The sequence below is a fragment of the Anomaloglossus baeobatrachus genome, chromosome 1 (genome assembly GCF_048569485.1).
Source record: "Anomaloglossus baeobatrachus isolate aAnoBae1 chromosome 1, aAnoBae1.hap1, whole genome shotgun sequence".
NCBI classification, from domain to species: Eukaryota; Metazoa; Chordata; class Amphibia; order Anura; family Aromobatidae; genus Anomaloglossus; species Anomaloglossus baeobatrachus.
In genome coordinates, this window is record NC_134353.1 from 91,945,958 (window position 1) to 91,968,057 (window position 22,100).

General features: G+C 43.0%; 1 protein-coding gene across 5 annotated transcripts in view; it reads right to left on the reverse strand.

Annotated features, from left to right (window-relative positions):
• Positions 1-817: 817 nt before the first annotated feature.
• KCNIP4 (potassium voltage-gated channel interacting protein 4) overlaps positions 818-22,100 on the reverse strand; it is a 1,162,298-nt gene continuing 1,141,015 nt past the window's right edge. For all 5 annotated transcript variants that reach the window (XM_075346923.1, XM_075346924.1, XM_075346922.1 and 2 more), the window contains exons 5-8: positions 19,110-19,217; positions 16,623-16,727; positions 13,392-13,454; positions 818-1,989 (exon numbers count right to left, since the gene is read on the reverse strand). In XM_075346923.1, coding sequence (XP_075203038.1) covers positions 1,942-1,989; positions 13,392-13,454; positions 16,623-16,727; positions 19,110-19,217 — 324 coding nt within the window. In that variant the 3' untranslated portion in view covers positions 818-1,941. The remainder of the gene's footprint in view (positions 1,990-13,391; positions 13,455-16,622; positions 16,728-19,109; positions 19,218-22,100) is intronic.

A 22,100-nucleotide genomic window follows, 5' to 3' on the forward strand; every position in this document is an offset into this window, starting at 1 on the left:
AAGTTACAGTTACCACCAGTTGAGGACTTATGGTTTTGTCCATAATTAATTGCTAATTATTAGTGAATCAGTTACATTACCTTATCCGCTATATAGATGTGTTGCTGTCTAAGCTGACTTCAGAGTCAAAGCAGTACAGCCTGCGGACTGCAGTAGGGCCAATGTAGGAATGGGGTGTTGGAAAGGTCTGTTATTTTAAAGGCACCCTGTTACCAGATTTGGTGAATATAAGCTGCAGCCACCACCAGTGGGCTGTTATATACAGCATTCTAACATGCTGTATATAAAAGCCCAGGCTGCTGTGTAGAACATAGAAATCACTTTATAATACTCACCTAAACGGTCGGTGCAGTGCAGACTGGTCGGATGGGTGTCTCCATTCTTCGGGTCCGGCGTCTCCTCTTTCGGCCATCTTTGTTCTCCTTCTTCTGAAGCCTGGATGCATCTTACGGCATGCACACGAGCCAGCATTGAGATCCCGCGCATGCGCACTATAATACTTTGATCTGTCCTGCTCAGGGCAGATCAAAGTACACTTGCGCGGGACCTCAATGAAGGCCTGTGTGCATGACGTAGGATATGTCATGCACACAGGCTTCAGAAGGAGGACAAAGATGGCCGAAAGAGGAAGCGCCAGACCCGGAGAACGGAGACACCCATCTGACCAGTCTGCACCGCACCGCCCCTTAGGTGAGTTTTATAAAGTGATTTTTACATTCTACACAGCAGCCTGGGCTCTTATATACAGCATGTTAGAATGCTGTATATAAGAGCCCAATGGTGGTGGCTGCAGCTTATAGTCACCAAATCTGGTGACAGGTTCCCTTTAATGAACTTACCAGATCCCCTTTAAATATTCAAATACTGAGATCAACAACCTTTTTCTTCTGTAAACCTTATTTTACTGAAGCTTCATGGTTGGTCATGGTTGTTCCAACAGAAATCAAAACCATCCCTTCCCTTCAAAGCTAATACTCATCCTGAGAATACCAAAAAGAATAGCAACATGTTCTAAGACTTACAGTCTCTCAACAGTTTTGTAGGCATTTCTTCCAGGTAGAAGGCATAAAGTCAGACACATACAGACTTATATTTTCATTTCATAACCAAATAAATGTAATCTACAATTCATATTAAATAAATAGGCACAATCATTAACAAAAATACACCTGTTATTTTATAAGATTTCGCCAATTTGTTGGCCAACCCCAACATACATTGGGTTTATTATTGGCCCATACCACAACCTGTTTGATTGGAGTGCTCATAGTTGACCGGTGATAAACAATATATCATGGTCCATAAATGATATACTTATCTAAGAATGCTTGTGAACGGGGCTGTCTAGGATTTGCATAGTGATGACCTAGCCTTAGGATAGATCATCAATATCAGATCGGTGGAGGTTCGACACCCACACACCCCCCTGGATGTAAAAAGTGTACAACGCTGGACAGCATGGTTCTGTATACTAGGCAGTGACTTCTTGGATTCTGCAGCTCAGATCTTGTTGCTGAATTGCAGTACCCCAAAAATGGCCAACAGAACTATGGTGCTCCAGTTCTGTATACATCTGGCTGCTACAAACAGTTGATTAGTTGGGGTGTCGGGAGTCGTACCCCCACTGACCTGATATCTATGACCTATTCTAACGATAGGTCATCAATATCAAAATCCTGGAAAACCTCATTTGAAATAAAAGGGCCCAGACTGTAAAACAATTCCTATCAACATATGAAATGTTTTAAGCATGAAAACAAACCTGAAACATTATACATCATGAGACCTGATTTTTGGAAGGCATCATAGAAAAGCTACTTTGCATAATATATGACTTAGTATAAAGCTGAACAGTCTATTCATGGTAAGATGGAAACTGCGGCTCCAAATTATTGTCAAAAATAGATGAAAGGTCCGTCCTTCATAGTCCGCGAACATGAGCTAAATCACATTCTCAAACAGCTGCATGGAGCACATGATATTTTCATCCTAAAAAAAAAAAAGAAAACACAGAAAAGAGTTGAAAACCAAAAATTCTGCAACAAATTACATTTGAAGAATACTGTAATACCATGAAGATTGGTGATCAGTATTAGAAACTCTTTCAAGGCTTGTATTCAAGAAAAGATAGTAATTACATTTTTGTGTCTTTTGTTGGGTTTTGTTCCGTAGTTCAGTCTCTTCTGTGGACACAAGAAATGAAATGTTCACAGACGAGATCTCTTTGGCTGCTTACGCTTTGAAGCCCAAAGTGATCCAAGCTGAGATATTTCCATATTGAGTTCATGTTCAATATTTTCTTACGTTGCGCTCAAATATATTTGAAGGAATTTAAAAAAAAGCTTAATGGAAAAGTACAACGTCACTCTTATGTAGACCCCATCGCTCGGTCAAGGTGTTCATAAAAATCATTAACCGTACAGGTCACCTCTCAGAACTGTAATCCGTAACTTTACTGTAAGTCTTGCAGCAGGAGAAATGAGGAAGTATAATTATCCATGGACCAGATTTTGATTTCTAGCCAGCTAAAAATCTCAAAAATAGTGTCACGGCACGGACTTGGGGAAGGTCTGGTGTGGGGTAAGACACACAACAACAAGGGTAACATGAGAAACAGTGGGTACACCAGGGACACTTTAACAACAGTAAGCCCTAGCTTTAGTGAGAGGGAAGATAAACACTTCCTCTACTTACCTGCCTCTGTACCCTGCACTCCTAGCCTGTCCCTATACAGGTTCCTCACCTGTCACCGAGCCAGAACCTGAAGCCCAGAGTGACTCTTCAATAGTCCTGGCTAGTGAGTGGGCAGGTAAGGGATGCTAGCCTCACCGCTGCACTAAAACAATGCACCAGGGAAGGGAGACAGATGGTAGGGGGAAACAACGATAAATTACTACAGTCAGCACCAAGACTGCAGCCACCACAGCAACTTCAACAGAGGGTTACAGCAGCTACGTCCACCTCTGGGCCCAGCATTCAAATGACAAAGAATAACAGGCCATAATGCAGAGAGACAAATAGTTGTTCCTATGAGGTGGTTCAGGGGTTAGTACCAATCTAATCTAAGGATCCAAGGACAAACATCTTAGTCAGTTAAGGTTTTGTGTCACTTACTTAGAGATGGCTTATTTCATGCCTTAGGTTATATTCTGCTGGGACATCTTGGCTCTTGGCATTCAAGTGGACCTTACTTTGACACATACCACCTAACTAAATATTTTTTGCAGACCAACCACATCCCTTCATGGCATCATATCCTAATGGCGGCGCACTCAACGCCACAGTGCAATATTAGTTCAGGAATTGTTTGAGGAACATGACAAAGAGTTCAAGGTGTTGACTTGCCCAGGTGTCAATCAGATTGAGGATCTGTGGGATGTAGTGAGAAAATAAGTCTGCAGTGAGAAAACAAGTCTGATTCATGGAGGCTTCAGGAATTAAAGAACCGCTGCTTTTTTCTTGGTGCCATGCGAGGACGTGAGTCTAAATCAGTCAAAGCTGTTTTACAGCTTGAGATGTGTCTACATAATATTTGGTTTTGGTTTTGTCTGACTGGTATATACATATGTATGTGAATTATAGTAGCCCTAAGCACAATGAGATTTTGTAAACTATTCTCTATATGATTTACTCATTTTACTCATTTTCTTTCTGTGTATTCAAGTGAACGAGAATCTTCCAGTGGATGTAGCCTCAGACCCAATTCTAACTAAGGACATTCTGTCCATTTTAACAAAAGTTATCCAACCAATGTTCAGATGGGCGTGAAAACGTATTACTGCTTAATACTATTAGACTTTGTTGTTTAATTATGTCATTTTGTGTCCTTTATGATCACTGATACATATGATACACCACATAGCCGCCCAAACAGGGGTCTTCGTTTAAAGGGAACCTGTCAGTGGGATCAACCATCGTAATCCTTCTGTATGGGCATATAGGTCATAGAAAGCTCAATAAAATGATAGTCTGCAATCTGAGCCCATATTCTAAAAAAATTCATGTTCCTAAATTGTTTTTAAGTAAGCTGTTAAGATCTAAGGGTCGGACACAGATCTCCCTGAGAATCTGCCTCCAAAGATTATTCTAAATGAAAGAGGTTATTAAATGGGTGAAATAGTGACGAGTAGTTCCAGCACACTAAGGGGTACTTTGCACACTACGACATCGCAGGTGCGATCAAATCGAAAGTGGGGTCAAATCGAAAGTGACGCACATCCGGCGTCGCTGTCGATATCGGAGTGTGTAAATCGTTATTGATATGATTAACGAGCGCAAAAGTGTCGAAATCGTATCATCGATGTAGCATCGGTCATTTCCATAATTTCGGAAGGACCGATGTTACGATATATTGTTCCTCGTTCCTGCGGCAGCACACATCGCTGTGTGTGAATCCGCAGGAGCGAGGAACATCTCCTACCTGCGTCCTGCGGCTCACGCCGGCTATGCGGAAGGAAGGAGGTGGGCGGGATGTTTACGTCCCGCTCATCTCCGCCTCTCCGTTTCTATTGGCCGCCTGCCATGTGACGTCACTGTGACGCCGCAGGACCTGCCCCCTTAGGAAGGAGGCGGGTCGCCGGCCTGAGCGACGTCGCAGGGCAGGTAAGTCCATGTGAAGCTGCCATAGCGATAATGTTCGCTACGGCAGCTATAACAAGAGATCGCAGCTGCGACAGGGGCGGGGACTATCGCGCTCGGCATCGCAAGCATCGGCCTGCGATGTCATAGTATGCAAAGTACCCCTTAGTGTGCCGGAACTACTCGCCGCTATTTCTGGACTATATTTTTTCTGAGCACCTATCCATTAGATTGAGCCGAGTCTAATTTTATTTATAACTAGCTGTACTACCCGACTTCGCCCGGGTTAATAACTGCTGTTAACAAAATAGAATGTATTAACAAAAATTTATTCTGCACACAAAAACCACAAAACAAATAGAAATGTAATTATTAAAAGGCAAAAACTAAGCTAATAGAAGCATTTCATAACATATATTTCAACACCCCAAATATTCCACACAGATTTAACTAAATTGGCCAAGCAATGTGCTCCGTCTGTTTCTTTCCAGGTCTGTCTCTTTCCAGGTCTGTCTCTTTCCAGGTCTGTCTCTTTCCAGATCTGTCTCTATCTGTCTCTTTCCCCGTCTTTCTCTTTTCAGGTGTCACTTTCCATATCTGTCTCTTTCCAGGTCTGCCTCTTTCCAGGTCTGCCTCTTTCCCTGTCTGTCTCTTTCCCCATCTGTCTCTTTCCCCATCTGTCTCTTTCCTCATCTGTCTCTTTCCTCATCTGTCTCTTTCCTCATCTGTCTCTTTCCTCATCTGTCTCTTTCCCCATCTGTCTCTTTCCCCGTCTGTCTGTCTCTTTCCTTGTCTGCCTCTATCTCTCTGTTTCTTTCCCCCTCTGTCTCTTTCCAGGTCTGTCTCTTTCCCCATCTGTCTCCCGGTCTCTTTGTCTGTGTCTTTTCCTGTCTGTCTCTTTCCCTGTCTGCCTGTCTCTGCCTGTCTCTTTCCTTGTCTGTCTCTATTTCTCTGTCTCTTTCCCCGTCTTTCTGTATCAAGGTCTGTGTCTTTCCCCATCTATCTTTGTCTGTCTCTCTGGCGGTCTCCTCCTTCCCTGTCTGCCTGTGTCTGTCCCTGTCTGCATGTCTGTCTGTCTCTTTCCCCATCTGTCTCTTTCCCCATCTGTCTCTTTCCAGGTCTGTCTCTTTCCAGGTCTGTCTCTGTCTGTCTCTTTCCCCGTTTGTCTCTGTCTGTCTCTTTCACTGTTTGTCTCTGTCTGTCTCTTTCCCTGTCTTTCTCTATCTCTCTGTCTCTTTCCTGTCTGTCTCTATCTGACTCTCTCTGTCTCTCTGTCTGTCTCTCTCTATCCGTCTCCCCACCGACATTTTATTTCCTCGTCTGTCTCTTTCCTCGTCTGTCTCTTTCCTCGTCTGTCTCTTTCCTCATCTGTCTCTTTCCTCATCTGTCTCTGTCTGTCTCTTAACCCGTCTGTCTCTGTCTGTCTCTTTCCCCGTCTGTCTCTTTCCCTGTCTGTCTCTTTCCCCGTCTGTCTCTTTCCCCGTCTGTCTCTTTCCCCGTCTGTCTCTTTCCCCATCTGCCTGTGTCTGTCTGTCTCTTTCCTTGTCTGTCTCTATCTCTCTGTTTCTTTCCCCATCTGTCTCTTTCCAGGTCTGTCTTTTTCCCTGTCTGTCTCCCCGTCTCTTTGTCTGTGTCTTTTCCTGTCTGTCTCTTTCCAGGTCTGTCTCTTTGCAGGTCTGTCTCTGTCTCTTTCCCTGTCTTTCTCTTTTCAGGTGTCACTTTCCAGATCTGTCTCTTTCCAGGTCTGCCTCTTTCCAGGTCTGCCTCTTTCCTCGTCTGCCTCTTTCCTCGTCTGCCTCTTTCCTCGTCTGCCTCTTTCCTCGTCTGTCTCTTTCCTCGTCTGTCTCTTTCCTCGTCTGTCTCTGTCTGTCTCTTAACCCGTCGGTCTCTGTCAGTCTCTTTCCCCATCTGTCTCTTTCCCCATCTGTCTCTTTCCACGTCTGTCTCTTTCCACGTCTGTCTCTTTCCACGTCTGTCTCTTTCCCCATCTGCCTGTGTCTGTCTGTTTCTTTCCTTGTCTGTCTCTATCTCTCTGTTTCTTTCCCCATCTGTCTCTTTCCAGGTCTGTCTCTTTCCCCGTCTGTCTCCCGGTCTCTTTGTCTGTGTCTTTTCCTGTCTGTCTCTTTCCCTGTCTGCCTGTCTCTGTCTGTCTCTTTCATTGTCTGTCTCTATTTCTCTGTCTCTTTCCCCATCTTTCTGTATCAAGGTCTGTGTCTTTCCCCATCTATCTTTGTCTGTCTCTCTGGCTGTCTCCTCCTTCCCTGTCTGCCTGTGTCTGTCCCTGTCTGCATGTCTGTCTGTCTCTTTCCCCATCTGTCTCTTTCCCCATCTGTCTCTTTCCAGGTCTGTTTCTTTCCAGGTCTGTCTCTGTCTGTCTCTTTCACCGTTTGTCTCTGTCTGTCTCTTTCCCTGTCTGTCTCTATCTCTCTGTCTCTTTCCTGTCTGTCTTTATCTGACTCTCTCTGTCTCTCTGTCTGTCTCTCTCTATCCGTCTCCCCACCGACATTTTATTACCTCATATATAAGCTTCTTATACTATGAATGTCTTTTGTTCCTATAGCAACCAATCACAGCTCCTACTAATAACCTGTAGTTCCAGGCTCTATTTACTTTAATGGAGGCATGTTTTTTAGAGCGTAACTGTAAAATGCGGGGTTAAATTTTCCTGTCAAAACATAGTCTACGATGTTCCCTGGGTCACATGAGGTGTCTGTGCAAAATTTCGTGATTGTAAATGCGACGGTGCGGATACACTTTTCGTTTCACTTTTTCCCCATTATGTAGATAGGGGAAAAATTGATTGGTAAATTGGAATGCGCGAGGTTAAAATTTCACCTCACAACATAGCCTATGACGCTCTCGGGGTCCAGACGTGTGAGTGTGCAAAATTTTGTGGCTGTAGCTGCGACAGTGCAGATGCCAATCCTGGACATACATACACACATTCAGCTTTATATATTAGACTAGCTGTACTACCCGGCTTCGCCCGGGTTAATAACTGCTGTTAACAAAATAGAATGTATTAACAAAAATGTATTCTGCCCACAAAAACCACAAAACAAATAGATACAAATGTAATTATGTCTTTCTCCCCATCTGTATATATCTATGGCTCTCTCTTTGTCTGTCTGTCTCTTTCTCCATCTGTCTCAATCTCTTTCCCTGTCTGTCACTTTCCCTGTCTGTCTCTTTCCCTCAGTCTCTTTCCACTTGTCTGTCTCTTTGTCTGTCTCTTACTCTGTCTCTTTCCCTTTCTTTCCCTGTCTGTCTGTTTCCCTGTGTCTGTCTGTCTCTTAACCTGTCTCTCTCTTTCCCTCTCTTTCCCTGTCTGTCTCTTTCCCTGTCAGTCTGTCTCTTTGTCTGTGTCTGTCTCTTTGTGTCTGTCTCTTACCTTGTCTATGTCTGTTTCTTACCCTGTCTGTGTCTGCCTCTTTCCCTGTCTATGTCTGTCTCTTTCCCTGGCTGCATTGTGACACGCCAACATTCCATATAAGGGCGTGGCTGTGCATTCTTCTGAAGTTCTGGCTGCACTGTGGCTCCCAGCTCCATTCGCTTTAATGGAGGCAGGTTTTTTGGAGATTAACTGTAAAGAGTGGGGTTAAAATTTCCCCTCAAAACATAGCCTATGACGCTTTCGGGATCCAAAAGTGTGAGTGTGCAAAATTTTGTGGCTGTTGCTGCGACGATGCGGATTCCAATCCCGGACATACACACACACATACACGCACACATTCAGCTTTATATATTAGATTACCTGGGTGAGACATGTAGATTAGGAAAGCAGACTGTCAGTCAGTGCATGTCTCACGCCTCCTTTCATGTAGAGTAAGCTCTGGCGGCAGATTCTCAGGGAGATCTGTGTCCGGCCCATAGATCTTAACAGCTAATTTACATATTAAAAAACTATGGATTTCTCTGAAATAAGACATTGGATTGCAGATATTAAGGCATAATTTTTTTCAGCTTCCTATGACCTACATGCTCACATAGACGGCTTAGGAGGGTGGTACTACTGGCAGATTCCCTTTAATTCACAAAAAAAATAAAAAAAATACAAAAAAAAGTGATTTACTGTGAAATAGTCTGTGTGCATTGATCTTTTAGCACAGGACTGTTGCATAAATAGACCTTAGAAATGTATTATCGGAAGATGTTTAACCTGGTCTTTTCTTTTCATTTTCTGCTTCTTATGCTTTTTTCTTCTATTAACGTTTTTTAATAAAAAAAGGTTTCAGCTTCCTTAATATTGGATAAAATGAGCTTGTGTTTGTCCCAGGCTTGATATAACATCACTTACTGTTGATTCTTATACTATTTCATGGCTACATCTTTCCAAGTAAACTTTCTTTTGGAAGATATCTACCTGAACTTTATTTAAGCCTCGAGCCCTTTAAGGTTCAGTCATGTTGAGCCCTTACCTTCTTCCTGCAGGTTACATATTCAAGTTCATGAAGTCTTTCCTGACATGTCTTATGGGTCAGAACCTGCACTATTTGTCTTTGTTGCCTATGTATGAATCTTCTGAATTTAATATCATATTCTAAACAACTGACCTGCCCCTTACGACTCTCAGACTACCCGATCCTCTGGCCTGAAGTGTTTAAGTAGAGAACTTTTTTCTTATAATTTCTATTAATTCTTATTGTTTTAAATCTTTTTTTTTTCCAATGAAAACTGCATACATTTATAAATACAATACATAGATCTCTTAGACCTGATGGTGGTGTACTTACGTCTGAATGGTTTTCTTCTTATTAAAATTTTATTTTATTAATCCAACTAAAGCTTATTTTAATATCAAGAATGATAACAGGCATAGAGTTTTTAAAACAAGTACACCAGCCTCATCAAGTTTAAGAGATCTATTTTATGCTGTTTGTATTGTGAAATCTAGTGAATGATCTAGTTTAAGCCCTGGTTCCAGCATGATGCGTTCGACAGCGAGTCTCCGCTCACATGTACCCATACAAGCCTATGGGAGCATGTGAAATATCGCTCTGCACTCGCATGTCATCCATCCGCAGTGCAATGTACGCAGAGACAGGACGAGGAGGAGAGGGAGAAAGTGCTCCCTCCTCCTCTCCTCAGCAGCTGTGATGCAATCACAAGATCGGATCACAGTCGCATGACCCTCGGATCACACTCGCAGCAGATCATTAGCATATAGATTCCAATGCTCTCGCATCGGAAGCTATGAACAAGTGGAACCGATGCCTTATACGAAGTCTCTCAGTAAATAATGACTGTTCATACAAAGCACAAGCTCAGTGTACCCTTAGTGTGGCCAAAAAGTTCACTGCACCTTCCCACCTACTTCTTTTCCATCTATCTTCCCCATCTTCTGGCTTCTGTTAAATCACAGCTGTCAATAATAGAAGAGAAGGGAGGAGATAGCTGGATAACAAGTAGGCAGGAAGGTGTACTGAACTTTTTGGCTACACCAAGGGTACAATGAGTGCTTGTGCTTGGTATGAACAGTCACATTTTTGCGGAGAGGCTCTATAAAGTAAACCAGCCACCAGATTTAACAATACAAACAACATATATTATTAAAAAGATCTCTTAGTCTGGATAAAGCTGGTATACTTACTTTTAAAACCCATGTCAGACTGCGTGTATAATCCTGTTATTATCGATATTAAAATAAGCTCTTGTAGGACTCATGACTAGGGATGAGCATACCTGAACTGTAAAGTTTGTGGTTCGTACCGGACACTGGGTGTCCAAGTTTCAAACTTGAACACAGACTTTAAAAAAAAGTTTGTCTGAGTTCGGTGTTCAGGTACTATTCTTATGCCAATAAAGTGGTAGAAAGGATGCAGTGCAGCCAATCAACAAGCTTTATTGAATGGGGACGATGCCTGTATGCTTCCGTGAAAAAAAATCACGTGGGATCCCCCTATTTTTGATAACCAGTGCAGGTAAGGTAGATAGCTGTAGGCTGCAACCCTCAGCTGTCTGCTTTACCTTGGCTGGTTATCAAAAATAGGGGCGTCCCACGTGATTTTTTTTCTTCATTATTCACAGAAGCATATGTGCCGCCCCGTGACCCCGTTACCTTCAGGTCGTCTCAGGGTCTTCAGGGACTGGACGTCCTGGATTCTTCTGGTCACAGATAGGTTGACTTCTATGGGATTCGTGACGCCACTCTCGGTATTGCGGTCAGGGCGACCGCCACTGCAGTTTAAGAAACACCTGGGGCTGATGGTAGGCGCAGTTAGATGTGATAGCCTCCCGAGAGTGAGGCTGGCCCCAGGGCCCAGTGTAGGTGTGTAATACCACAGGTCGCAGAAGAACTCACACGCACAGCAGGAATGTCTTTCAGGGTTTTTACTCCCTGCAGGTGGCAGGGATGAGTAACCCGGGCGATGCTGTGATGCTCCAAGTAGGGAACCAGGCTCCTTCAGGCTGACTTAGGGGGTGGCTCCTGACTCGCCTTCCTAGCCCTCTTGTTTTTGCGGTGACCCAGACTTGTAGTCCTACGGGGTCACCCAGGGAAGTTGCTTCCGCCTGTTCTCCCCTTTTCGGCCCGTTTGCTTGTAGCCTGGACCAGGTAACTCCGGCTGCTTGCCTCTTGTTCCTATGAGCCCTCTCGTTGCTACGTGGCTGCGGACTCTGTGGTAGTTTGGTGAAGGGCATGAAGTGCCCTCACCTGCAGGTTGAGCAGGCCAACTGAATGGGCCCCTGCTCTGGGGACCTGTAACCCCGTGCGGGCCTGGTTCACCTGTCAGTCCAAGTACTCAGCCACCCCTTTGCACTCCGGCCTCAGGTGGTTTTTGGGCGGCACTACCAAGTGGCCGTTCTTTCCCGCCAGTAACCACTGCACCTGCGGTGTCTGCCTAGTGACAGCCTCCAGGTTTCCTCCTTGCAACTGCTCTCTCTCCCTAAGCTTCACTAACTGACTGGCTTACTACTCCCCCCTCCCCTCTGTGCCTGCCTCCGCAACGTAGCAACCAGACTCTCTACCACAAGCCTTGAGTGGAGATGGAGACCACGCCCCCTCCTGGATTTCCCAGGGGTCCCTTCAAAGGTCAATGTGGGAGACCTGGTTACTATGTGCCTGCGTGTCCACACCCGGGTCAGCTTTCTGGATTACCTGTGTTGTACTGACCCAGCATGGGTGCAGTACTCAGTGGTGCCTGACCAGGTCAGGGGCGCCACACATACAGGCATCTTCCCCATTCAATAAAGTATGTTTTAAAATTATTTATTTAAATAATTAAAAAACACAGTATGGGGGGATCCACCCTATTTCTGATAACCAGACAAGGTAAAGCAGACAGCTGAGAGCTGATATTAACAGGGTGAGAAGGGTCATGGTTATTTGGCTCTTCCCAGCCTAAAAATAGCAGCCCACAGCCGCCCCAGAAGTGGTGCATCCATTAGATGCGCCAATTCTGACGCTTTACATGGCTCTTCCAGTTTGCCCTGGTGCGGTGGCAATTGAGGTAATAGTTTATGGTATTGATTTCAGCTGGGAATTGACAGCTAGCATGGGTTAGTAATAGATAGGTGTCTATGAGACACCCCTATTAGTAAGCCGGCAAGTGTACAGTTAAAAAACAAAGACACACTGGAATAAATAATTTATTTAAATAAAGAGTTCCCACAAACTCCCTCGTTGACCAATTTATTAATTAAAAAGAAATCTTCGCAGTCAGCAGCAGAGACTGAATTTCTCACAAGCATAAGAAATTCCAGGCTGCTGCTAACTGGCAGTGACCTATGGAGTGTCGTTCTCAGAACGGAGCTCCAGAGGAATCAATGGGCATCATGGGACATTACACCATTGGATTACATCTGAACTTCCAGGGTTTCTTCTTAATTAATAAATTGGTGAACAAGGGTGTGTGTGAAAGTCTTTATTCACGACTGGATTACTTTGGAACTTCAAGGATTTTTTAAAATTACTAAATTGGTGAATGACAAAGAAGGGCATTTTTATTGAAATAAACTATTTTTCCAGTCTGTGTGTGTGCTTTTTTTTAACTGAACACTTGCTGGGTTAATAATGAGGGTGTCTGATAGATGCCTCTCCATTACTAACCCCTGAACTTAATTCCAGCTGCCAGTTCACAACTGACATCAATCTCAAAAGAATTACCCCAATCGCCACAACCCCAGGGCAATCGAGAACAGCAGGGCAAAGTGCCTGAATTGGTGAGTCTAATGGATTCGCCACTTCTGGGTCAGTTGCGGGCTGCTGTTTTTAGGCTGGGAAAGGCCAAATAACTATGGGCCTTCCCAGCCTGATAATACCAGCCCTGTCTGCTTTACATTTGCTGGTAATAAAAAATAGGGTGGACCCCACACTGTTTTTTAAATAATTTAAAAAAAATGGTATGAGGTCGCCTCTGAGCTCTTTCTGAAGCCTACTAGCTCTTACTAAGACCATTTTCCAGCCATTTACACCACCAAAGTTCGGGTCCCCATTGACTTATATAGGGTTTGGGGTGAAGTTCGTGGTAAGTCCAGGTCCCGAACCAAACTTTTAACTGAAGTGTAGCCGTATCTACAAACGCAAACATCTATGGGTCAACTAATCCCTACTCACGACTGTTCATTTTAATACGATTATACAGCCATTCGAATGAGTTGGTTTTCTTTTGAAATAAGTATACCATCATCAGGTTGATTTGGACAGTCATTTTGTGCGGAACGACCTCCTTTAAATGAAATTGTGTGCTGAAGTTTTCTCTCATTGCTAAAATAAATACATAAATTACAAAATACAACCATGGCTAGCACTGGTAAACTCACTTTTATGAGTTGCTGTTTGTACACAATTTATATTTTGATTTCTCGATACTTACTTTTTGGCAGCTTTCTATGAATTCATCTATAGTCACCACTCCATCTTTATTGATGTCCATTTTCTGTATAAAAAACACACAATTTAGATAAACATAATAGTGTATATTTAATAGAAAGTAACATTAAAAAATTGCATGACTTCAAACATATATTCCACATTTTTTTTGCCAAATCAAAAGTTATAGTTTGAATAGTGTGAATAGTGTGGATTGGGGTTGTTATTAAATGGATAAAATGGCAAAGTGTCTGTTAAAACAAGCAACTTTGCTACTTAATTTATTAGTGTCACACGAATTAACCCCTTCAGTGAACAGCGTAAAAAAAATATAAAGAACGGAGCAAACACTGTCTTTTCATCAGATGACAAAAAAGCGGAATAAAACACGATCAAAAAAGGCACAAGTAAATAAAAATGGTATCTCTAAAACCTTCATCCTCTCCCGCAAAAAACAAACTGCCATGTATCTCTGTCAGCAAAAAAAAAAAAATATGATAAGCTATAGTTCTCAGAATACAGCAATGCAAAAACAATTATTTTTTCTATAAAATTGTTTTTATGGTGTAAAAACGGCAAATCATAAAAAACTATATAATATATAACTGTGGTATTACTATAGCCATACTGACCCAAAGAATAAAGCTATCTTATCATTTTTACCACACAGTGAATGGCATTAAAAAAAAAAAAATCATTAATTGCAATTTTTTCATGATTTTGCCTCACAAAAAAAGTGAATTGAAAGCGATCAAAACATATGGGGCCAAAATGGTACCAAGAAAAACTTAAACTAATCCCGCAAAAAACAAGCCCTCGCATGACTATCGGCAGAAAAATAAGAAAAACTATAGCCTTCAAAATACGGTGATGAAAAAAAACCCCTTGATTTTGTAAAAAAGTGTTTATTAATGTATAGTATTCAAAAAACAATATAAATCTGGTAACACTGTATTCATACTGATTTGAGGAATAAACCCGCCTAATCACCTATACCACATGGTCTGTAGCATAAAAAATAGTAATAAAGCCAATTCTCCAACTGCTGTTTGTTTGTTTATTCTGCCTGCCGAAGTTCACAGTAAGACACTGCTTATATTTATCCTGCTCCCTACACTGAGAGCTTACAAACTGAGTCCAGAGTGACTCTGCTGCCTCATTATAGTGAACAGATCAGTCAGGGGTTTCACTTGAATCATGTATTTCAGAGATGAAAATGGAAACCCTGATGTAACTGCTCAACATAGAGCACAGGATAAATGTGATCCAAAGTGCCACCAAACAGCATTCAACTCAACCCACAAAAACACAAGTCTCCACTCAGGTCTGTCATCTGTTAATAGAAATATAGAGGGCTTCCATGCTACTGGTAGCACAAAAGCTAAGGAAATGCGTTATAGCCCCCTTCCCTTCTGAGTACCATAATTTGTCTAAGCCACAGTTAGAATCCACATGCATGGGTGTGTGTCTCGAGAAGCACGAGCTGGGCACAATGTATGGGCACTACAATGTACTGGGCAAGACAAGTCTTATTTGCAAAGTTTAATTCTGCAAAATTCACTGTGTTTTACTCCAAGGTTGTTGTTCAGAAAAATACCTTGAGGGGTCTAGTTTCCAAAATGCGGTCACTTGTGTGGGGGGGGTTCCATTGTTTCGGCACATCAGAGGCTCTGCAAATGTTGTCCACTAATGATTCCAGTCAATTTTGCATTGCAAAATTCAAATAGCATTCATTCTGTTTCGAGCCCTGCCATGCGCCCAAACAGTATTTTTCCACCATCAGTGTTCTCAGGAGAAATTGCACAACAAATTGTATGGTGCATTTTCTCTTGCTACCCTTGTGACAATGCAAAATTTGGGGCTAAAGTAACATTTCTGTGGGAAAAAGTAACATTTTTATTTTTCCTTCCACATTGCTTTAGTTCCTGTCAACCATCTGCAGGGTAAATAAAGTTCTTGGATGTGGTTTTGAGCAGTTTGAAGGGTGCAGTTTTTAGAATGGTGTCACTTTTGGGTATATTCTGTCAAAGTCACTTCAATTGTGATGTGGATCCTAAAGGCCACTTTACACACAGAGATAAATCTGCGGCAGATCTGTGGTTGGCGTGAAATTGTGGACAATCAGTGCCAGGTTTGTGGCTGTGCAGAAATGGAACAATATGTCCATGATTTCACTGCAACCACAGATCTGCCAAAGATTTATCTCTGTGTATAAAGGGGCCTTAGGCTACTTTCACACATACGGTTTTTGCTCTGCGGCACAATACGGCGCTCTTCAGAAAAACCGCAATCGTTTTTTTGCCGCCGGTTGCTTTTTTTTTTTGCATAGAATAACATTAGTGCCGTATTTTGCCGCATGGGCTTGCGTTCGGTCCGGTTTTTGCCGCATGCGGCAGATTTAGCCGATGCCGCGGCCGGATGGAACGTTGCCTCGAACGTGTTTTGCTCCGGCAAAAAAAACGCATCGCGCCGCATCCGGCCGCTGCGGAGCAATTTTCAATGCATGCCTATGAACGCCGGATGCGGCGCGATGCGGAAAAAACGCATCCGGCCGCCGCATGTGGTTTCTTCCACTGCGCATGCTCAGTAGCATGCCGCAACCGGAAAAAAAACAGACGGGCCGCATGTAAAAACTTATGCAAAGGATGCGGTGTTTTCGCCGCATCCGTTGCATAGGTTTCACAGCCGGATTGACCCGCACTGCTCAAACCGGATGTGTGAAAGTAGCCTTAAAGAAATGGTTTTGTAAATTTTGTTGGAAAAATGAGCAATTGCTGAACTTTTAACCTTTCTAAAGTAGACATGTGGGAAATGTTATTCAAACAGAGGCCGCCATTGCGATCCTGCGCATGCGCATTTTGATCTGCCTTGCTGAGGGCAGATTAAAGTATTTTAATGCGCATGTGCAGGTGGTATTGGACCTTTCCTGCGCCTGCATATTACAGCACTTTGCTCTGCACGCAGCAGGGAAGAGGAAAGTGTGCATGCGAAGAAGCGCAATTGAGACTTTTGTGTGGATGGCATTGAATGCATCATTCACACAGAGCAGCAAAGGAGGACGGCGATGGAAGGAAGATAGTAGGCACTGTATTGAGACCAGCGACGTCCAACGGACCCAACCTCCTCGCAGATGAGTATAATATACAGAATGCTGTATATAAAAGCTCACTGGTGGTGGCAACAGCTTATAAGGGAAAAACCTGGTGACCGGTTCCCTTTAATATGTGGATCTTACCTGGAAGAAGTTCTCCACGTGCTGTTTTGGTGTATCTTCCCTAACAACAGGGTATGTGCATTTTCCCATCATATCATAAATTGCCTTCATGATATCAAGCATCTCCTGTAACACATGATTAGTAGATATCGAGATCAGCTGCCATCAGTCATATTTCCACTTCACCACATATAGATTACGATCATGATAATAGCATAGAATTAAGAAATCTGATTTCATTGGCTGCTAGTTTAGAATGTGATAATAGTGGATGTATGCATGATTAAAAATAAGACAATTGTCAGTAATTGATGGTATAACCCGTTGACAGCAAATATCTGATATGATGCAATAGACAACACTAAGGGCGGCTTTGCACGTTGTGACATTGCACGTGCGATGTCGATGGGGATCAAATCGAAAGTGACGCACATCCGGCGTCGCAGTCGATATCGCAACGTGTAAAACCTTTTTGATACGATGAACGAGCGCAAAAGTGTCATTATCGTATCATCGCTGCAGCCTCCGACATTTCCATAATGCCGATGGTGCGACAGGTACGATGTTGTTCCTCGATCCTGCGGCAGCACACATCGCTGTGTGTGAAGCCGCAGGAGCGAGGAACATCACCTTACCTGCCTCCCGGCTGCAATGAGAAGGACGGAGGTGGGCAGGATGTTTACATCCTGCTCATCTCCGCCCCTCCGCTTCAATTGGCCGCCTGCCGTGTGACGTCGCTGTGACGCCGCACGACCCGCCCCCCTAAGGAAGGAGGCGGGTCACCGGCCAGAGGGACGTCGCACGGCAGGTATGTGCATGTGAAGCTGCCGTAGTGATAATAATCGCTACTGCAGCTTTTACTAGATATCGCACGTGCGACGGGGGCGGGACTATCGCTGCAGCATCGGTAACACATTGTTACCGATGTCGCAACGTGCAAAGCCCGCCTAAGGTTTATCCAAATATAGGCCTGGTTGATCATTTGCCCTTTTGCCAGTTGTTTCATCTTGCTTTTCTTTTTGCAAACGTGGATTTGCCCTAACTTTATCAAAATATGCAAACTATGGCCTCGATTCATCAACAATCGCGATTTTTGGAGTACAGAACAGGACAGCTGGTCATGAATTAGATGGGCTGTGGTGTCACACCGACAGCCACACCCTGTGCTGCACCATTTTGGCAGGGATTGGAGAAACTGGTGTGAAACCTGAAAAATGGCAAAGTTTTGGTGCAATTTTTCAAAACTTTTATGCCAAACTTTATGGCCAAGTCTATCTCCTGATCTGAACGCAGTTGAAACACCCTATGGTGAATTCTGAAGAGACAAGTTGTCATCATTCTCCATCCAGCATCCAGACTCTAAAAGAGGTCATTCTTGAAAAATGGATAAAGATGGATGTTACAATATGTCACCAACTTATACATTCCAGGCTTAGAAGTGCTTGGTGCTGTCCTTACAAATCTTGAAGTTCATATAACATAGATGTATTAGTTTTTGATGTGTTGTGTATTCATTTTTGCATCAACTAACTTGACTAAAACTGAAGTTTTGGAATGAAAGTTATATCTTTTACCATACTTTCATGTTATGGGTCAAAAAATGTTCTGTGAAACTCAGTAGTGCCACAATCGTGAAAATTATTCTTAACTTTCAAAGGCAGTGTACTCATTTACGCTGAGAACTGATTTTATATATATATATATATATATATATATATATATATATATATATATATATATATATATGCCAAAAAACAGTAGTATTTGATATTTAAAACAATATAGAAATGCGTTTATTAATCCATGTCCAATAATATAAATGTTTCAGCTCCTCAAGAAACCTATGTTCAACCAACTTCTTCATACGTCCCCTGATGAAGAGGTGAAACACGCGTTGAGACCTTGGAGGCTTCACATGACTAAATTAACGGGTCAGTATCATCATTATGGTTACCTACTAAACTGAGGAGATATATGGAATATTGATCAAGGTTATGCTTGTTAGTTGAGAGGCACTTAGTGTATTGTAATTGTATATATTGATTAGCACTAACAATTAAGTTACCCTCTATGCACTGTGCAGTTTACTCTAAAAAATATAATTGTTATTATAAACCCCCCCCTCCTATCATTTTCAGTTGTATGTGATCCCGTTAGTGAATTGGCATTATTAATTCTATGCTTATTATACTATAATTATGTGTGGTGAAGCTTACCTTTTGGACTTCTTGCTTTTTTAATATTTTTAATATGATTGTAATACTTCAATAAAAAATACTTTTATTAATTTTGGGTCAAATACCACTTTTTTCTGTCGAGATGTTGTTATAGAATCATTTGGGTGGTTCCCCATATTAAATAGTTAGGTCTATTATAGTAATAAAATTATAGATCCTCAAGAAACCTGTCTCAAGCGCTTGAGGTTCCAGGAGAACTAAAATGTTCTAATTTGGAAAATAAGGGTCAGAATAAGACGATGTTTCTCTACATTATGGGAAAGTCTCTTACCTCTTTAGTGATATATCCATCTTTATTAATATCGTATAAATTAAATGCCCAGTTCAGTTTTTCTTGGATTGTCCCTCTCAGCAGTGTAGAAAGTCCCATTACAAAGTCCTACAGAGACAGGATGAAAAAATGAAAAAGTTAGGAGTAGAGATGAGCCACCCCCCTGGCGTTTGAGTTCGGTTCGTCGAACGGAGGCTCCATTCGACGAACCGTTCGACGAACCACTCGAAACCCATTGAAAACAATGGGAGGCAAACAGAAACACATAAAAACACATTATACATGTACACATACAGTTAATAAACATTGCCATAACACTTACAGGTCCCCGCGACGCGTCCTGCACTCTGTCCCCGCCGCTTTTCCTTCCGATAATCGCTGCGTCCTCCCAGTAACCAGCACTGATGATAGGATCTATCGTGACGTCAAAATAGCATGTGACCAGTCACGTGTCTATTATCTCATTGGCTACAGACTGGTCACATGGCTAGATGTCATGCTAGGTCCTGTCAGTGCATCTCTCCGGTACACGGTGATCGTTCCAGCATCTCCGTGTACCAGCGAAATGCTCTGGCACATGGTCGGCTTCCTTGTTCCTGCATGTGTGTGCTCTTTACAGAGTCAGCCCACATGCAAGGACTGGTTGCCACAGCCGGTGAATAACGGAGATCACCGTTGCTATAGCAACCCGCCTGTCAGCGGTGACATTACCGCTTACAGCCTGCAGCTTCTGCTCACTCACTGAGTGAATAGACTGCATGGAGCTGATGTAGCAGAGTTGCATGGGTTGAAGGAGAAAGAAGACTGAAGACCATGGATCGTGAAGGGATGAGAGGGAGTAATAAACATGGAGCCTCTAAGTGTATCTGTGTATTTATTTATATTAAAGTATTTTTTCTCTGTGTGGTGTCTTTTTTTTAACCCTTTATTGGAGATTCTTAATGGCCGGGTCAAACTTGCCTGACATTAAGAATTTCTGGCTTAATACTAGTTAGTAAAACAAAGCTAGTATTAAGTCATTATTACCCAGCAAGCCACCCGGCTTCAGGGCTGCTGGAAGAGTTGAATACAGCGCCAGATGATGGCGCTTCAATGAAAGCGCCATTTTCTGGGGCGGCAGCGGACTGCAATTCGCAGCAGAGGGGCCCAGAAAGCTCGGGCAACCTGTGCTGCGGATTCCAATCCCCAGCTGCCTAGTTGTACCTGGCTGGACACAAAAATGGGGCGAAGCTCATGTCGATTTTTATTTTTTAAATTATTTCATGAAATTCATGAAATATTTAAAAAAAGGGCTTCCCTATTTTTTTAGTTCCCAGCCGGGTACAAATAGGCAGCTGGGGATTGGGGGCAGCCGTACCTGCCTGCTGTACCTGGCTAGCATACAAAAATATGGCAAAGCCCACGTCATTTTTTTGTTGGGCAAAAAACTCCTGCATACAATCCTGGATGGAGTATGCTGAGCCTTGTAGTTCTGCAGCTGCTCTCTGCTCTCCTGCATACACTAGTGAATGGAGAATGCTGATCCTTGTAGTTCTGCAGTTGCTGTCTGCTCTCCTCCATACAGACGGGCAGCAGACAGCAGCTGCAGAAGTACAAGGCTCAGCAAACTCTTCCAGCTGCCCTGGTGACGGATAGCTCTCTGGGTAATAATGAGGTTAGGGCTAGCTTTATATTATCAACTGGCCCTAATCCCGAAATTCATGGTGTCACGCCAATATTAGACATGGCTACCATGAATTTCTAGTACAGATAAAAAAAACACAACACACAGAAAAATATTTTTATTAGAAATAAAACACAACACAATTAGTGACGCCATCTTTATTGAAATAAAGAATCCCCCTCCGCAGTAATCCTGGGTCAAGGGTCCCGCACCGTCCAATTCAGATCCAATATAATCTGATCGGTTTACTGGAAGGCAAAGCGATCAGATGATGTGTCAGGTTCAAGGGCCTGAATCACATGACACAGCAGCTGATTGTATAAACGGCTTTTATACAATCAGCTGATGCATCAGTGCAAAAAAACCCCCCAAAAAACTACACACTTCAGTGCAGACTCCTGTCCAACAGCAGCAGATGATAGTTTAGCCGGCCGGGCTTTAAAAAGCCGACCTCACCGCTCGACTTATAGTATCAGCTGATGCCGTCAGGTGACCGCATCAGCTGATCATTGCCAGGTCTGAGAGAGAGAGAAAGAAGAGAGAGAAGATAGAGAGAGAGAAAAGAGAGAGAGAGGGAAAAGAGAGAGAGAAGAGGAGAGAAAAGAGAGGAGAAAGAGAGAGGAGAGAGGAGAGAGAGAGAAGAGAGAGAGGAGAGAGAAGAGGAAAGAAGAGGAGAGAAGAGATTGAGAGAGAAAAGAGAGAGAGGAGAGAGAGAGAAAAGAGAGCGAGGAGAGAGAGAAAAGAGAGAGGAGAGAGAGAAGAGAGAGAGGAGAGAGAAGAGAGAGAGGAGAGAGAGGAGAGAGAGAGGAGAGGAGAGAGAGAGAGAGAGAGAGGAGAGAGTGGAGAAAGAAGAGAGAGAAGAAGAGAGAGGAGAGAGAGAGAGAAGAGAGAGGAGAGAGAAAGAGAGGGAGAGAGGGAAAAAGAGAGACTGAGAAAAAGAGATAGAAAAAGAGAGAGAGAAAGAGGGAGGGGAGAGAGAGAAAAAAAAGAGAAAAAGAGAGAGTTAGAAAGAGAGAGAGAGAGAGAGAGAGAGGAGAGAGCAATGCAGCCTCATTCCGTGAACTGCTCCAATTTTAGAGGTGTGTCCCGTGGCTCACAGCTGATGTCCGGCTCCTCCCCTCAGTGCATAATTAAATTAAATTATAAATAAATAATAATTATAATTTAAATTCTTTACCGGGGCAGCTGGGACTTGAACTCGTGAACTAATGCTTCTTAGGCGAGAGCTCTAACCATTGAGCCACTGGCTCTAATAAGAAACATAGGCAGATTTGGTAATCTTTAGCTCTATACTGCAGTGGAGAATCTAGAAGCAGATTGTTCAGCTG